The following is an 18,250-nucleotide window of genomic DNA, read 5'->3' as shown; positions in this document are numbered from 1 at the left end:
AAAAGTGTTAAACAAATCCAAATATATTTTATATTTGAGATTCTTCAAAGTAGCCACCCTTTGACTTGATGACAGCTTTGCACACTCTTGGCATTCTCTCAACCAGCTTCCTGAGGTAGTCACCTGGATTGCAATTTCAGTTAACAGGTGTGCCTTGTTAAAAGTTCATTTGTGGAATTTCTTTCCTTCTTAATGGGTTTGAGCCAATCAGTTGTGTTGTGACATGGTAGGGGTGGTATACAGAAGATAGTCCTATTTGGTAAAATAAAAAGTCCTTATTATGGCAAGAACAGCTCAAATAAGCAAAGAGAAATTACAGTCCATCATTACTTTAAGACATGAAGTTCAGTCAATGCGGAAAATGTCAAGAACTTTGAAAGTTTCTGCATATGCAGTCGCGAAAACCATCAGGCGCAATGATTAAACTTGCTCTCATGAGGACCGCCACAGGAAAGGAAGACCCAGAGTTACCTCTGCTGCAGAGGATACGTTCATTAGAGTTACCAGCCTCAGAAATTGCAGCCCAAATAGATGTTTCACAAAGTTCAAGTAACAGACCCATCTCAACATCAACTGTTCAGAGGAGACTGCGTGAATCAGGCCTTCATGATCGAATTGCTGCTAAGAAACCACTACTAAAGGACACCAATAAGAATAAGAGACTTGCTTTGGCCAAGAAACACGAGCAATGGACATTAGACCGGTGGAAATCTGTCCTTTGGTCCAATGAGTCCAAATTTCATATTTTTGGTTCCAACCTCCGTTTCTTTGTGAGATGCAGAGTAGGTGAACGGATGATCTCTGCATGTGTGGCTCCCAACGTGAAGCGTGGAGGAGGAGGTGTGATTGTGTGGGGGTGCTTTGCTGGTGACACTGTCGGTGATTCATTTAGAATTCAAGGCACACTTAACCAGCATCTCTACCACAGCAATCTGCAGCGATACGCCATCCCATCTGGTTTGCGCTTAGTGGGACTATCATTTGTTTTTCAACAGTACAATGACCCAAAACACCTCCAGGCTATGTAATGGCTATTTGACCGAGAAGGAGAGTGATGGAGTGCTGCATCAGATGACCTGGCCTCCACAATCACCTGACATCAACCTAATTGAGATGGTTTTGGATGAGTTGGACTGCAGAGTGAAGGAAAAGCAGCCAACAAGTGCTCAGCATATGTGGGATCTCCTTCAAGACTGTTGGAAAAGCTTTCCAGGTGAAGCTAGTTGAGAGAATGCCAAGGGTAAACAGTTAAAATAAAGAAATAAACCTTGAATGAGTAGGTGTGTCCAAACGTTTGACTGGTTCTGTATATTTATACTCCGGACTCCGACGTTGATCGTCCTAATATTTATATATTTCTTAATTCCATTTGAAATTTGTGTGTTTGAGCTAAGAACACAAGCATTTCGCGACACCCGCAATAACATCTGCTAAATAGGTGTTTGCGACCAATAACATTTGATTTGATTATGATAGGGATAGGTGTGACCACCCCTGAGAAAAACAAGATCACTGTGTCATGGGAAAAAATGAATCCCACCTCTAATTTGTGTTCTCTTTAACTAATGAGATGATGTATTTTCATGTATTTTCACATTTTGGTTATTCTATGAGATTATCAATTGCTTGAATATGTACAGGCAAAGGAAAGGCTACCGTTTTCTAAACGTTCTCATGTGTAAGTGTACGAAAACCCCACCTTCAGCTCTCACTCAGCCCTTTCAAACCCCTGCAGGTATTGATTGGTCATGCTGGTCAGCTGTACCAACGTAAAATGATATGATTGACATATGCTCTTTTTCATACACATCAACAAACAGAGCACAAATATAGTCATTTCAGAAGAGTATTGTCTGTTTAAAAAAATATGGATGGTTTATTTGACCCTACTGCAACAAGCATATAATCCATCACCATGTTTTTCAACTTCTCATATTAGTCAATAGAACACAGTTTACATCCAAATATGAACAGTGGTATATATTTTATTCAACACATTCATTCACTTCTCAATCTACAAACATAGTTGAAAAGACACATTATAGTATTCATTTATCCTGTCAAATACTTGGTTAAGTGGGTTTTCTAGTCTGAACTGATCACGAAACGGTGGTGGTTTATAACTTGTTCAGAATCTACTGAAAACATTAGACAGTCTAATACAAAAGCCAACCAGTATGGACTGGTCCATAATACTGCCTCTAGAATTATAGCTTATTTACAATCATCTATGAGCTAGCCATCACCGAACAAATTTATGAAAGAAAGAACAGAAACAGAGTATCTCATTAATTGATTGTGCTTTTTAAACCCACTAAAACCAATTCTCCATTTTGTAGAAATGGAACACTTGTCTCAGACTGAGGCACCAATAAAAGTGCTAGTAACGTTAGTTTTGATTTATTTCAAGATCTCTCTACAGCTATGCGTAAGACTGGCGTTACAAACGGTAGTTTATATTTATATATTTATAAAGTTGTTACAGGGCTGTCCCGGTTTCATCACCCGTGGTTGTCTTGTCGTGTCTTTCAACAACACTTGTCTTGGAGACATCGATTGGATCAGTCCTTGTGTTTTACCATGCAAAGCCCTTTAGAGTTGCGGTAGAAGTTCAAAGAAGAAGAAATTTGTGTTGGACAGTTGGACAGAAAGGCTGCCTGAGCCTCTGTATTCTCATATAATCAATGTCCCCTCATATGGGGGAGCTGGTGCTTAGGGCATAACAGGAATAACAGTAGAGTAGTTTGCCAATTTCACAGCACACTACCACAGCTGAGCCATGTTTATCTGGAGTCAGTCTTTATGGAGTTTGTGTCTACAGAAGAACTCCAGTCTATTACAATACAGTACTTGGTTCTGGTGAAGTCCGGAAAGGCAAAGAGATGAGGGTATTATCTTTTGATTGACTTAGCAGGAAACTAAGCTACAGAGTGTCATGTCCCACCTTACAAACAGTCAGTCTCTTCCCATCCCTTTCCCCACACAAACATAATCCTTCCCATACTAGCGATTAGCTGTTAGCGAGTTAGCATTACCCATTGCGTCACTCCCAAGCTAGCCGTTAGCGTGCTAGCCAGCGTTAAACAGTCACTTCGGTCTTGCTGCCTGTGCGATAGTGCTGCTGCTGCTGCTGCTGCTGTTGCTGTTGGTGGTGGTGTTGGGGGATGTAGTGGAGCTGCTCCACAGTGTGGGTCCTTCTAGAGGCAAACTGCTGCCTCTTATTAGTCGTGTGGTTCATGGCTAGAGTGTTGGAGTGTGCCCCTTGTCCTGGTCCTGGTCCTGCTCCGCCTGCCACTCCTGCGTTGTTCGAGGCACTGGGATGGGAGTGCATTTTGGTCATCTTGTAGCGGTCCATGAGTGGTGTCGTGGGCATGAACACGTCCGGGTGCGAGATGGCGTGCGACATCGACTTGTCGTTGTTTCCCCGGAAACCGCCGGACACGCTGCCAACTACACCACGCTTTAGCGACATCATCATTTTGTCCGGCGAGATCAGAGGATCCTGAGATAGCAGGCGGTCTTGGGAGTACAAGCGGTCTTGCGAGTAGAGGCGGTCTTGGGAGAAGTGGCGGTCTTTAGGGTACATGTGGTCTTGCGATTGTAACAGCCTGTCTTTGGAGTACATGCGGTCCTTGGAGTACAGCCGTTCCTGAGACATCAAGCGATCCTGAGGAAGCAGGCGTTCCTGAGACCTCAGTCTCTCAGCAGACAGTAGCTGCTCATCAGACAGGATTCGTCCTCCATGCTCGGTCATCCCCATCCCGTAGGAGATGCTATAGTCTTCCTGGGGGCCTCGGTGTGGGGACAGAACCCGGTCCTGAGACATGGCCCTTTGGACTCGGGGAGGCCTCTGTCTCCTGGGGGCCTGCTGGGCCTGGGGCTGCTGGGGTGGGGCCTGGGTCACCTGGGGCTGGGGGAGCTGGCTCTGGAGCTGCTGCTGCTGCTGTTGGAGGAATGGATGAAGATACAGTCAACTCTTGATATATTCAATGGCTTGGGACTTTTGTAAATGCATGCTCTGCTCTGAAATGCAGATTTATACAAATGTGTAGATGCAGTACTTGTTCCTGGTTCATTTTGATGACGTGTAAGGGCAGGGTGCTTCTGGCTGCCAGGTCAGGGAGGTGACGCTTGCGGGTGTAGTAGTCGTCGACGTCTTTATCCGCTGTGGAGAGACAGAGGGAGACAGAAGAGGTGGATTAGGAGAGAGAAAGAGGGAGGGAGAAGGTAGAGAGAGAGAGAGTAGGAGGGAAAGAGAGAAAAGGGAAGTAAAGGAGATTGAATAGCGGGTCTGAAGGTTGCTCCGAGAATACGACAATCCTGGCCCCATCTGTGATTTTACCGGCGTTTCTGGCTGTGGGCTTTCCAAAGGTTGCGTAGAAGTCTGTTAACAAACAGTGTCATACTGCATACACCACACAAAAACGTCATACACAAAGGCTATTTGAAAAGACGCAGGATCACGTAACATGGATGAAAATTCATCTGCACGTTCATGTATTAACAAATCGAACATGGATATGGGTTGTGTCCAAGAACAGGTCTAGAGATATGTGCATGTCTCCAGATTGTCTTGGCAGGATGTGTGATATCACACCCTCACACCTTGTATGTGTTATAAAGGAGACTCACTGGGAACCATGCATCAACCATTAGTCATACGTACGGATTTGACATATTCAGACACACACAATCACGTGCGCCACACACACACACACACGCACACACACACAGATGTACAGTACACACATGCTCACATACAAACATCCTGTCAAACTAAGATGTAAAGAATATATGTTTCATGGTCACATATACCGGATAGGTGCAGTGAAATGTGTTGTTGTACAGGGTCAGCCATAGTAGTACGTCACCCCTGGTGCAAATTAGGGTTAAATAACTTCCTCAAAAACACATCGACAGATTCTTGACCTTGTCGGCTCCAGTATCCGAAAACAGAGACTTTACCGTTCCTATCCCAACGTTCTAACCACTAGACTACCTGCCGCCCATGACTAAGTAAAGCTGCGGCAGAGATGATATATATTTATATATATATATATAAAAATGGAAACCTTTGAAGTTCACACCCAAAAAGACAGCTGTCTTCCTCCGAGTCTGTTCTTTTTCACTTTGGCTTTGAGCGTTTTACTGCTAAAGTGAGATGGAGATGAACTTTCATAACATGAATCTGTTAATAATATTCATTATTCATAAATTGACAAATAAAACACCTCTCCAGAATCCAGAGAACAATAATACCCCATTGTAGAATAGATCCAGCTGTATAAATGATGGACACAAGGCTTCTAATACATCTCAGGCTGATCAGTCCTTTCACACAAACGGCAATTATGGCAGGGCACTAAAAGGGGATTGGCTAAAGCGAATTACCAGATGAATAACAAAAATATACATACATATATATATATACTGTATAGGCTTTTAATTGGCATGAAAATGATGTGTGTTATTAAATAAATTAGCCTAAATCAGTGAAATATACATCTCCTTAATGAATAGAAGAGCAAATAAAAGTAAGATGTCATCATTCATTCTAATAGATGAATAGATTTGAGAAACATGTACTATGCATTTAAATTCCCAATGGGGAAGAAGGCAAGGCCAGTTCAGGCTGAAAAAAAATCATCTGAAAAAGGAATGAACGTGTGTGCAGAGACACACTGTACGCTTTACTTTCAATTTATACATCAATTTACATGTATTAGTAGATGCTGAGATTTGCCATTTCATTATTCCAATAAAGGAAATGCGTCTCTATCTCGCCTCTGGCTCTATCCTACATGATCTATCAGTAGAAAGATGCCTTTTGGCTATTTGCTGCTGCAAATGATTTGCTTTGGAAGCAGATAAAGACAGTCAGGCTGGGCTGGCACTGCCTGAGGACAGTGTTAGGTTTTTAACATGGCAACAACATTCACCATGCATTTTGTAACATTACTTATTAAGACAATTTCCCAAGCACTGACATTTCCCATGCAATGACATAGCATCTTCCAATCAATATGCAGTCCAATATCTATTAGACAATAACAAGCACAAGAGACACCTGAGACAGGCACATGTATAACGATTTTGACCCACTCTAGAGATGGCAAGCACTGATGGGATCAGATCCTTCACTTTGGAATACATTTTATGGATTTCAAGTCTCCCCATTAGACCCTGTAAACTCAATAGGTGCTTTTTTTGGTTGAATAGATCTCGTATTTGATTCAGTGTGTGTGTGTGCGTGCGCGCGCGTGTGTGTGTGTGTAACAGCACCGACTTTAGACACACCGACTTTGAATTGTAGACTACAATAGATTCAGATCTCTCCCTTTAGTCCCATGTGGCTCAGTTGGTAGAGCATGGTGCTTGCAATGTTAAGGTTGTGGGTTCAATTCCCACGGGGGACTAGTGTTCAAATGTATGCACTCCCTACTGTAGGTCCCTCCAGACAAGAGCATCTGCTAAATTACTCAAATGTAAGTAGGACAGCCATGATGCAATTACACAAGCCTTAAGGAATATTTGTGTTCTGCTCAATATGACGAGATGAACCCCAGCGTAGTACACTGAATCAATACAGAGCTGCAACTAGAGCACAGCACAGAGCTTAATGTGGTTAAATGCTCACACTGAGAAATGGTGGCTGCTGCTTTTCTAAAGAGACATCTTTAAAGAGAGAGAGTGACTGTGTGGTGTATTGGAATGGAATACCAGTGAGGTGTGGTTTTGATGAAGTTATGGAGGGGCATGTTTGATGTGTGTATTTGTAATTGTCTGTCCCCTCTCATCCAGACACTCTGTTTATGCCTTCAAGAGTCAGCACTTTCTGGAAAGGTTGTGAATGCTGATACACTGAATATTAGGACCCTTTCAGAAAAAGAGAATGTAGCCTTTCATTTTGACGTATCCCATCACTACATTTTAAGGGGCGTGTGGTATAATCCTTCATAAACGTATGCCAAGTAAGTAACGAGTCAAATGCAGACTTTTTAACATGCCAGAGTAGGCATTAACTTATGCATTAGAGTTTTAACATGCCAGAGTAGGCATTAACTTATGCATTAGAGTTTTAACATGCCAGAGTAGGCATTAACTTAGGCATTAGAGTTTTTAACATGCCAGAGTAGGCATTAACTTATGCATTAGAGTTTTTTAACATGCCAGAGTAGGCATTAACTTATGCATTAGAGTTTTTAACATGCCAGAGTAGGCATTAACTTAGGCATTAGAGTTTTTAACGTGCCAGAGTAGGCATTAACTTAGGCATTAGAGTTTTTAACATGCCAGAGTAGGCATTAACTTAGGCATTAGAGTTTTTAACATGCCAGAGTAGGCATTAACTTATGCATTAGAGTTTTTAACGTGCCAGAGTAGGCATTAACTTAGGCATTAGAGTTTTTAACATGCCAGAGTAGGCATTAACTTATGCATTAGAGTTTAACATGCCAGAGTAGGCATTAACTTATGCATTAGAGTTTTTAACATGCCAGAGTAGGCATTAACTTAGGCATTAGAGTTTAACATGCCAGAGTAGGCATTAACTTAGGCATTAGAGTTTTTAACATGCCAGAGTAGGCATTAACTTAGGCATTACAGTTTTTAACATGCAGGTCATTCAGCGAGGCAGTGGGAGCTCTTTCAGCGTTTCTGCTAACGCTGGACTATGCTGTGGCGAGGACCTACTCAGTCTCTTGAGGGAGGAGTATCTGTTGAGGTCGGCCTTGACGGCGGCCTCGTAGGTGGGCGGCAGGTGGGACAGGCTCTGGAAGGAGCGCGAGGAGGACAGGTCGTATGGCTCCGTCTGCGAGGTCAGGATGCCACTCATCCTAGTGTTCTCTGGGGAGACACAGCAAAACAAACAAGATGGGAAATGGGCAGGCTTCCTAAAACATACCCGGAGTCAGAACAAAGGCAACGCTGGTAGAGCACAGCTGCTGAGGAAGGGAGGTGTTCATCTGACAGGAACTTGTTCAGAGAGCGTTTGGTGGAGTCTGGGAGGTGGGGGGTGGGCTGAAAGGAGAGGGGGGTTAGGGGACGTGGGTTTAAGGAGGCGGTCACTAGGCACTGTGGGATTGTTTGGCACGGAGGAGATGACAACGGACCAATAACAACACCACATCAAACAACGGATGTCTGCTTCAGAGTGACCCTGATTGTGACAGTTTGTGTGCTGTGATCTGAGGAGGATAGGGAGTGGGGTGGGGAGAGGGATGGGGAGTGGGGTGGGGAGTGGGGTGGGGAGAGGGTTAGGACAGGGCAGCAACCCGCTCATCAGCCTGATGCGATGTGATGCCAGAGCGAGAGAGGGGCATACTGGGACTCTGGCCCCTCTCTCCCTCTCTTTCTCTCTCTCTATGCCCTTTTCGTCTCAAACTCCCCTCGCTCTATCTTGCTCCTCTCTCTCCTACTATCCCCTAGCTCCCGCTCTCTCTCCCTCTGACTACTCTCTTTTCCCTCCCTCTCTGCATCCCTCTCCCCATCTCTCTCTCCCCTTCTGGCTGTGAGTCTGTCACGCAGAGCAGTGGGCAGCAGGGTGCGGCTCAAGTCCTGGCTCCAGCGGCCAGATAAAAATAGAGGGATGGGTGACTGCTGCAGGAGAGAGTTGAAGAGGGGGGAGAGTTGAAGAGAAAGAAAGAGAAGTTTGAAAAGGACAGATGACAGCAGGGGTCCGGAGAGAACTGTGGGGGGTGAGATTTGGGAGGAGAGAGACCCAGCTGTGAAAGAAGTGTCTGCAATACACTCTCCACACAGGGAAAATAGACTCACACTGTGGCATGCTGTTAGCTACCTCCATAACCAGAAACACACGTCACTGCTAAATCACCACGCACAGTACAGCCACACCACGGACTATGTGGACAGGGGAAGGTACAAAGGCTAAGGGTTGGTGAGTGTGTGGATGGGTGTGGCGGTGAATGGAAGGGTGTGTGTGTTAGTTAATGCATGTGGGTTTATGTTTGTGTGAGTGTGTGTGTGACTTACCCCGCCTCAATGATCGGTGAGCTACCCCACCCAAGTGGAAAACAAACAGTTCAGAAACATGTTGATGGTGTGAAACAGCATTCAGACCAACCCAACCAACACACACCTCATTCAATGCCATCAGTCCAGCAATTACCTCTGGAATAAACCAATGACGTATATCATTTTTATGTATTCGGAACAGACCAAAATCTAATGTTCCTTTAGATATAGTAATAATGCACCTCATATGTACAAAGAGCAATTTTGTATACCCTCTTTAATTGACAGAAGGTCAGCAGTTGCTTCACACACAGAGGATAGCAGCGGTTGCACTAGCTACATAGACCAGCCTTATCGGAGCAACACAGAACACTGGCATACCAAGCCCTGTTTATGTGGCTTGTGATCAAAGCGTGTTCGTTCGATGTGTTGTCAGAATGGATTTCTCATGTTTCCCATAGAATTCAGGGGTATTTCATTCGTGGAACACTCGTCTGGTTTAGCAGTGTGTAATGGAACACACATTGAGTTGACACACAGGAGCAGATGTGTTACGACTACAGAATCTCCTTAAGAGGCAGCGGAAGCATTGGAGGGGAAGGCTTCTACACAGGGTTGAGCAGACACTGAACATCAGCCAGAGAGGCCAATGTTAAACAAACACAAAGAAATGGTATTTTCTCTCCTTTTCATTCTTCTTTATCCTCGCCTCACCCTTTGTCCTTATGCAACCAGCACTCTTCCTCCTATCTATTCATCAGCCTCTATCCCCCCTAAACCCAGCTCTTGTGAATGAATAGAGAACATTGGCAGAAGAAAATCTGTAAATGTAATGAAGCTGGGGGTGATTTCCTCACAGAGAGCAGGGGCTACAGTAATAGCACTCCATCTTCTAATGGCAGAGGAGGAACCTGTACGATATAGCCGGGACACTGTGACCTTAAAAGGAGGTTCACTTGATGCCCAGCCAATCGCATTTCCTTTTAGTAAGGTGATGGACATTCATTCGTTTTTTATTCGCTCCGTTCAAAAGAATACATGGTCATGATGATGAAATGTGACACTTCTGTGATTCTATCGTTAATAAAAATATATATATTTTCAATAAGAGAATGTTAATTTTCAATAAGAGAAATTGAAGAGTAGGTTGGCATCAGTGGTAGCATATATTTGTGTCAAAAGAGTGTTTCAAAGTTAATTCCCCAAATCTGGGCTACATTACTTCGAGAGAATGGCCTGGTTTGGGAAAAAAAATGTGATTTAGTGACATTTGTCTTTCTACAAATAACTGTGTGGCTCTGATTCAGCATCCACACTAAGTAATGTACTGGGCATGAATTCTAAGTAGTAGCCTATGCTAGAGTGGGTATTGGAACATAACCCTGTATCTGGATGCTAGTGCTGTTAGCTGTCCTTACCATTTTGGGTGCGTGTCGGGCTACCTAGAACCACATGGTTGTAGTTTTGCTGATGGGTACCTGTGAAAAGAGCAATGGAGAGGATCATTCAATGTGCATGAGATAAGCATATCAGATATCGTATCTGATCAAAAGTAATGACATGGTTAATACAAGCAGAGAGCTAGAATTGGCATCATTAAAGGGATGGTTCATCACGAAATAAAAGCTTGTCAGATGTTTTCACACTTCAAAAATGGTGTTTAAATCAATCTTAATAATATGTATTTTTTTAAACATCTGACAAACGTAGATTCAGACATAGAGAATCCCTTTAACAACTTCCAGCCAATGACCTGGGTATCATGGTGAAGCAAGATGAGAAAACAGTAAGGAGAGAAAACAGTAAGGAGAGGAAGGGCAGGTAAAATAGGGGCGCGAGGTGAAAAAAACGGGCGGGATGGAGAGGTGGAGACTCTGGAATCATTGAGGAGAATGTGCAGAAGAAGAGCACCATGTACACTGAGCATGTGTTATTCACATACACACTGACATGGGACATGAGTGCCCTTGTTCTTTCAAAAAAATTGCATTACTGAAAATGAAAAAGACACCATAATAAAAATAGTAATATATCTGAACATCTCATTTGAGTTGGACCGTTCTTTGTGATATTATGATCCTTGGATTCAGACGTTTTGGGATGACAGTGAAGGTGAGAGTGCTTGGATGTACATGTTGTAGCATTGCACCCCTCGGCACAAGCCCCTGTCACTTAACCAACTGTCCATCCAGACCATGTGGACCGTTTTGGGCTGAAATGAGATGGCAGAGATGAGATGTGTTTGTGTGTATGTGTGTGTGTGTGTGTGTGTGTGTGTGTGTGTGTGTGTGTGTGTGTGTGTGTGTGTGTGTGTGTGTGTGTGTGTGTGTGTGTGTGTGTGTGTGTGTGTGTGTGTGTGTGTGTGTGTGTGTGTGTGTGTGTGTGTGTGTGTGTGCGCAGTGGTGGAAAAAGTCCTACTTCAGTAAAATGAAAGATACCTTAATAGAAAATGAGTACATGAGTAAAAGTCTAAAAGTATACGGTTTCAAAAAATATTTAAGTATCAAAAGTTAATGTAAACCATTTCAAAAGCCACACTGGCATCAAACAATGCATGGTTGTTTGGTGAGTCCGCCAGATCAGAGGCAGTAGGGATGACCAGGGATGAGTGCGTGAATTGGACAATTTTCCTGTCCTGCCAAGCAGGGAAAATGTATGGAGTGAAAACTACATTATTTTCTTTAAGAATGTAGTGAAGTAGAAGTAAAGGTTGTACAAAATATAAATAGTAAAGTACAGATACCCCAAAAAACAACTTAAGTAATAATTGAAAGTATTTCTACTTAAGTACTTTATACCTGTGTGTGTGTGTGTGTGTGTGTGTGTGTGTGTGTGTGTGTGTGTGTGTGTGTGTGTGTGTGTGTGTGTGTGTGTGTGTGTGTGTGTGTGTGTGTGTGTGTGTGTGTGTGTGTGTGTGATCCAGGTGAAAAAGCAACGATACTGTAGATAGATGGAAGACACACCGCCGACCGAGTGCCGCCACCGTTGAGACACATTCATTTGGCTGTGTGCTGTTGTGCCTGTTTAATCATGCATTAGCAGTCACAGTGCTGAGAGGGGATAGATGACCCTCGTTCTCACATCATGGGTTTTAATATTTGTTATAGGAAGATGGAATGTGTCATCAGAGTAGGTGGGCGTGTATGTGCGTATTTTATTTCTATAAAAAAAGACCTTGACCGTTGACGTCAGAGTTGAGTTTCTGGATAGAGAGACTGTTTGCAGACAAAGTGAAGTCACAGACGTGAGGGCAGGGTTTGGTTTGTGGAGAGAGAGACTGTTTGCAGACAAAGTGAAGTCACAGACGTGAGGGCAGGGTTTGGTTTGTGGAGAGAGAGACTGTTTGCAGACAAAGTGAAGTCACAGACGTGAGGGCAGGGTTTGGTTTGTGGAGAGAGAGACTGTTTGCAGACAATGTGAAGTCACAGACGTGAGGGCAGGGTTTGGTTTGTGGAGAGAGAGACTGTTTGCAGACAAAGTGAAGTCACAGACGTGAGGGCAGGGTTTGGTTTGTGGAGAGAGAGACTGTTTGCAGACAAAGTGAAGTCACAGACGTGAGGGCAGGGTTTGGTTTGTGGAGAGAGAGACTGTTTGCAGACAAAGTGAAGTCACAGACGTGAGGGCAGGGTTTGGTTTGTGGAGAGAGAGACTGTTTGCAGACAAAGTGAAGTCACAGACGTGAGGGCAGGGTTTGGTTTGTGGAGAGAGAGACTGTTTGCAGACAAAGTGAAGTCACAGACGTGAGGGCAGGGTTTGGTTTGTGGAGAGAGAGACTGTTTGCAGACAAAGTGAAGTCACAGACGTGAGGGCAGGGTTTGGTTTGTGGAGAGAGAGACTGTTTGCAGACAAAGTGAAGTCACAGACGTGAGGGCAGGGTTTGGTTTGTGGAGAGAGAGACTGTTTGCAGACAAAGTGAAGTCACAGACGTGAGGGCAGGGTTTGGTTTGTGGAGAGAGAGACTGTTTGCAGACAATGTGAAGTCACAGACGTGAGGGCAGGGTTTGGTTTGTGGAGAGAGAGACTGTTTGCAGACAAAGTGAAGTCACAGACGTGAGGGCAGGGTTTGGTTTGTGGAGAGAGAGACTGTTTGCAGACAAAGTGAAGTCACAGACGTGAGGGCAGGGTTTGGTTTGTGGAGAGAGAGACTGTTTGCAGACAAAGTGAAGTCACAGACGTGAGGGCAGGGTTTGGTTTGTGGAGAGAGAGACTGTTTGCAGACAAAGTGAAGTCACAGACGTGAGGGCAGGGTTTGGTTTGTGGAGAGAGAGACTGTTTGCAGACAAAGTGAAGTCACAGACGTGAGGGCAGGGTTTGGTTTGTGGAGAGAGAGACTGTTTGCAGACAAAGTGAAGTCACAGACGTGAGGGCAGGGTTTGGTTTGTGGAGAGAGAGACTGTTTGCAGACAAAGTGAAGTCACAGACGTGAGGGCAGGGTTTGCTGAATATATGAATGTATTTAATGTTCTTGAAAAGCATCAGACATAAAGAACACACACACGCACACACATGCACTGTGATCTCCATTTTAATTACATTGTGCCATAGCTGTAAAACCAAAACACTTTCCATGCACTTTTGTAGTTAATCCACACACAGTGCTGACACCCCAATCACACCTTTGAACTTCAGGCTTGGCCCCACACTGTCAGTGCCCAGATAGAGAAAGCACTGAGACCTCCATAGAGAAATAGAGAGAGCCAGTACTGCAGAGCTCCCCATAGAGAAAGCACTGAGACCTCCATTGAGAAATAGAGAGAACCAGTACTGCAGAGCTCCCCATAGAGAAAGCACTGAGACCTCCATAGAGAAATAGAGAGAGCCAGTACTGCAGAGCTCCCCGTAGAGAAAGCACTGAGACCTCCATAGAGAAATAGAGAGAGCCAGTACTGCAGAGCTCCCCATAGAGAAAGCACTGAGACCTCCATAGAGAAATAGAGAGAGCCAGTACTGCAGAGCTCCCCATAGAGAAAGCACTGAGACCTCCATAGAGAAATAGAGAGAGCCAGTACTGCAGAGCTCCCCATAGAGAAAGCACTGAGACCTCCATAGAGAAATAGAGAGAGCCAGTACTGCAGAGCTCCCCATAGAGAAAGCACTGAGACCTCCATAGAGAAATAGAGAGAGCCAGTACTGCAGAGCTCCCCATAGAGAAAGCACTGAGACCTCCATAGAGAAATAGAGAGAGCCAGTACTGCAGAGCTCCCCGTAGAGAAAGCACTGAGACCTCCATAGAGAAATAGAGAGAGCCAGTACTGCAGAGCTCCCCATAGAGAAAGCACTGAGACCTCCATAGAGAAATAGAGAGAGCCAGTACTGCAGAGCTCCCCATAGAGAAAGCACTGAGACCTCCATAGAGAAATAGAGAGAGCCAGTACTGCAGAGCTCCCCATAGAGAAAGCACTGAGACCTCCATAGAGAAATAGAGAGAGCCAGTACTGCAGAGCTCCCCGTAGAGAAAGCACTGAGACCTCCATAGAGAAATAGAGAGAGCCAGTACTGCAGAGCTCCCCGTAGAGAAAGTGTAGACAGAGAGAAGTTTTGCTGAGTTAAGAGCCCCTGCACTGCACTGGGCCCTAATTAAGAAGGAAGAAGGACCAGTTCAATGATCCCGCTGTAATCGGGGGACCAATTAGTTGTGTTAGAGAGAGGCAACACACACACACACACACACCACAGCAAGCACATTGGTTCCTTGAAAGTTGTGGAAACTTATATTTTTTGGTTTCACATTGGTTGTGGGAACAAAGTCATACCAGTAAAATTGATTCTTTTTTTTTTTTTTTACATTCTGAGGACAGAAGTGAACATTTTGCCTGTTCTGGGAACACTTATTTTTAGGTGGCAGGGAGGTTCAGAGAACGTGTTTGTCTGGTTTCTTGAAAGTTTTCCTCTGAGGTTTTATAAAGGCTCTGAGAATGGAAATGATGTTCTTTTGAATAACTTCCTTCACTGAATGTTTCAATAGGACTTAATACCACTGCTAGCTTATTCCAAGCACAGATAGGAACCATGAAAATGTATTTCCTTAGGCATTAATCATGCAAACACATTTATGTTTTATTCTGACAAGGCATCTTTGAGATTCAAACCTATAATCTTCTGTTCTCTATCCATAGAATTAGTCCACTGCGCCACCAGGATGGAGCCAGCGCTATGTTTTTTTACACATACAAAGCTGTTCATTTGAGTATATTCAAACAGACCCCATTTCAAAGGAAACAAGCACTCATTAAGATCAGGTGTGGCCAATTAGTGGGCGCGGCCAACACACCTGAACACACTTAGGATAGAGAGGGTTTTGTTGCTGCTGAGAACGGAATGTATATGTTTTTAAATAACATTATTAGAATGTTCTCTGAATGTTACTTACCCACGAACAGGACCAAGCCTGGAATGCAGAGGAGTGTCTGCGCCTCGATCTAGGTTGGGCAAAACTTAACATGGTGGTGTTTGCCTTAGCAATCTCACTGGAATAAAGACCTCCTCCATTCCTTTCATTATTGAAAGAGATTGTGATATCTTACATCTCAAAATAGGGCTACTTAATGTTAGATCCCTCACTTCCAAGGCAGTTTTAGTCAATGAACTAATCACTGATAATAATCTTGATGTGATTGGGCTGACTGAAATATGGCTTAAGCCCGGTGATTTTACTGTGCTAAATGAGGCCTCTCCTCCTGGATACACTAGTGACCATATCCCCGCGCATCCCGCTGAGGTGTTGCTAACATTTACGATAGCATATTTCAATTTACAAAAAAAAAAGATAGCATTTTGCCTTTTGAGCTTCTTGTCATGAAATCTATGTAGCCTACTCAATCACTTTTTATAGCTACTGTTTACAGGCCTCCTGGGCAGTATACAGCGTTCCTCACTGAGTTCCCTGAATTCCTAACAGACCAGATAATATTCAAATCTTTGGTGACTTTAATATTCACATGGACTAGTCCACAGACCCACTCCAAAAGGGCTTTCAGAGCCATCATGGACTCAGTGGGTTTTGTCCAACATGTTTCCGGACCTACTCACTGCAACACACAGTCATACTCTGGACCTAGTTTTATCCAGTGGAATAAATATTGTGGATCTTAATCTTTTTCCTCATAATCCTGGACTATCGGACCACCATTTTATTACGTCTGCAATCGCAACAAATAATCTGCTCAAACCCCAACCAAGGATTATCAAAAGCTGTGCTATAAATTCTCGGACAACCCAAAGATTCCTAGATGCCCTTCCAGACTCCCTCCACCTACCCAAGGACGTCAGAGTGCAAAAATCGGTTAACCACTTAACTGAGGAACTAAATTTAACCTTGCGTAACACCCTAGATGCAGTCACACCCCTAAAAACAAAAAACATTTGACATAAGAAACTAGCTCCCTGGTATACAGAAAATACCCAAGCCCTGAAGCAAGCTTCCAGAAAATTGGAACTGTTTTGGCGCCACACCAAACTGGAAGTATTTCGACTGTCTTGCTGTATCGAAGAACCCTCACTGCTGCTCGATCACGCTATTTTTCCAACTTAATTGAGGAGAAAAATAACAATCCAACATTTATTTTCGATACTGTCGCAAAGCTAACTAAAAAGCAGCATTCCCCAAGAGAGGATGGCTTTCACTTCAGCAGTGATAAAGTAATGAACCTCTTTGACGAGAAGGTCATGATAATTAGAATTACGTACTCCTCTTTAAATCTGCGTATTTCTCCAAAGCTCAGTTGTCCTGAGTCTGCACAACACTTCCAGGATCTAGGATCAAGGGAGACACTCAAGTTGTTTAATACTATATCATATCTCTTGACACTTTGATGAAAATAGTCTTGGCCTCTAAACCTTCAAGCTGCCTACTGCACCCTATCCCAACTAAACTACTGAAAGAGCTGCTTCCTGTGCTTGGCCCTCCTATGTTGAGCATAATAAACAGTTCCCTATCCACCGGATGTGTACCAAACTCACTAAAAGGGGCAGTAATATAGCCTCTCTTGAAAAAGCCAAACCTAGACCAAGAAACTATTTTTAAAACTATCGGCATATATAAAATCTCACATTCCTCAAAAAATAATTATAAGCTGTTGTGAAGCGACTCACTGCCTTCCTGAAGACAAACAATGTATACGAAACGCTTCCGTCTGGTTTTAGACCCCATCATAGCACCTAGACTGCACTTGTGAAGGTGGTAAATTACCTTTAAATGGTGTCAGACCAAGGCTCTGCATCTGTCCTTGTGCACATTCTTTTGGAGAGATTTGAAACCCAAATTGGTCTACACGGACAAGTTCTTGCCTGGTTTAGATATTATCTGTCGGAAAGGTATCAGTTTATCTCTGTGGATGGTTTGTCCTCTGACAAATCAACTGTAAATGTCGGTGTTCCTCAAGGTTCCGTTTAAGGACCACTTGTTTTCACTATATATTTTACCTCTTGGTGATGTCATTCGGAAACATAATGTTAACTTTCACTGCTATTCTGGCGATACACAGCTGTACATTTTGATGAAACACGGTGAAGCCCCAAAATTGCACTCCCTGGAAGCCTGTGTTTCAGACATTATGAAGTGGATGGCGGCAAATGTTTTATTTTTAAACTGAAAACAGAGATGCTAGTTCTAGGTCCCAAGAAACAAATGGATCTTCTGTTGGATATGACAATTAATCTTGATGGTTGTACAGTCATCTGAAATAAAACTGTGATGGATCTCGTGTTATTCTGGACCCTGATCTCTCTTTTGACAAACATATCAAGAATATTTCAAGGACAGATTTTTTCATCTTCGTAACATTGCAAAAATCAGAAACTTTCTGTCCAAAAATTATGTAGGAATATTAATCCATGCTTTTGTCACTTCTCGATTAGGCTACTGCAATGCTCTACTTTCTGGCTACCCGGATAAAGCACTAAATAAACTTCCGTTAGTGCTTAACATGGTTGCTAGAATCTTGACTAGAACCAAAAAATGTGATCATATTACTCCAGTGCTAGCCTCTCTATACTGGCTTCCTGTTGATTTCAAGGTTTTACTGCTAACCTACAAAGCATTACTTGGGATTGCTCCTACTTATCTTTCCGATTTGGTCCTACCGTACATACCTACGTCACAAGACGCAGGCCTCCTTACTGTCCCTAGAATTTCTAAGCAAACAGCTGGAGGCAGGGCTTTTTCCTATAGAGCAACATTTTTATGGAATGGTCTGCCTATCCATATGAGAGGCGCAGACTCGGTCTCAACCTTTAAGGCTTTGTTGAAGACTCATCTCTTCAGTAGGTCCTATGATTG

General features: G+C 43.5%; 1 protein-coding gene across 4 annotated transcripts in view; it reads right to left on the bottom strand.

Moving 5' to 3' along the window:
- Positions 1 to 1,967: 1,967 nt before the first annotated feature.
- shisa6 (shisa family member 6) overlaps positions 1,968 to 18,250 on the bottom strand; it is a 68,095-nt gene continuing 51,812 nt past the window's right edge. For 2 of the 4 annotated variants that reach the window (XM_031805163.1, XM_031805165.1), the window contains 5 exons: positions 10,392 to 10,451; positions 8,992 to 9,012; positions 7,693 to 7,845; positions 4,062 to 4,165; positions 1,968 to 3,943 (listed from right to left, as the gene is read on the bottom strand). In XM_031805163.1, the coding sequence (XP_031661023.1) occupies positions 3,080 to 3,943; positions 4,062 to 4,165; positions 7,693 to 7,845; positions 8,992 to 9,012; positions 10,392 to 10,451 (1,202 nt within the window). In that variant the 3' untranslated portion in view covers positions 1,968 to 3,079. The remainder of the gene's footprint in view (positions 3,944 to 4,061; positions 4,166 to 7,692; positions 7,846 to 8,991; positions 9,013 to 10,391; positions 10,452 to 18,250) is intronic. The other 2 variants (XM_031805164.1, XM_031805166.1) reach the window with 1 other exon arrangement.

This window comes from Oncorhynchus kisutch, linkage group LG25 (assembly GCF_002021735.2).
Source record: "Oncorhynchus kisutch isolate 150728-3 linkage group LG25, Okis_V2, whole genome shotgun sequence".
Lineage (NCBI taxonomy): Eukaryota > Metazoa > Chordata > Actinopteri > Salmoniformes > Salmonidae > Oncorhynchus > Oncorhynchus kisutch.
This window is presented reverse-complemented; position numbering and strand designations above follow the sequence as displayed.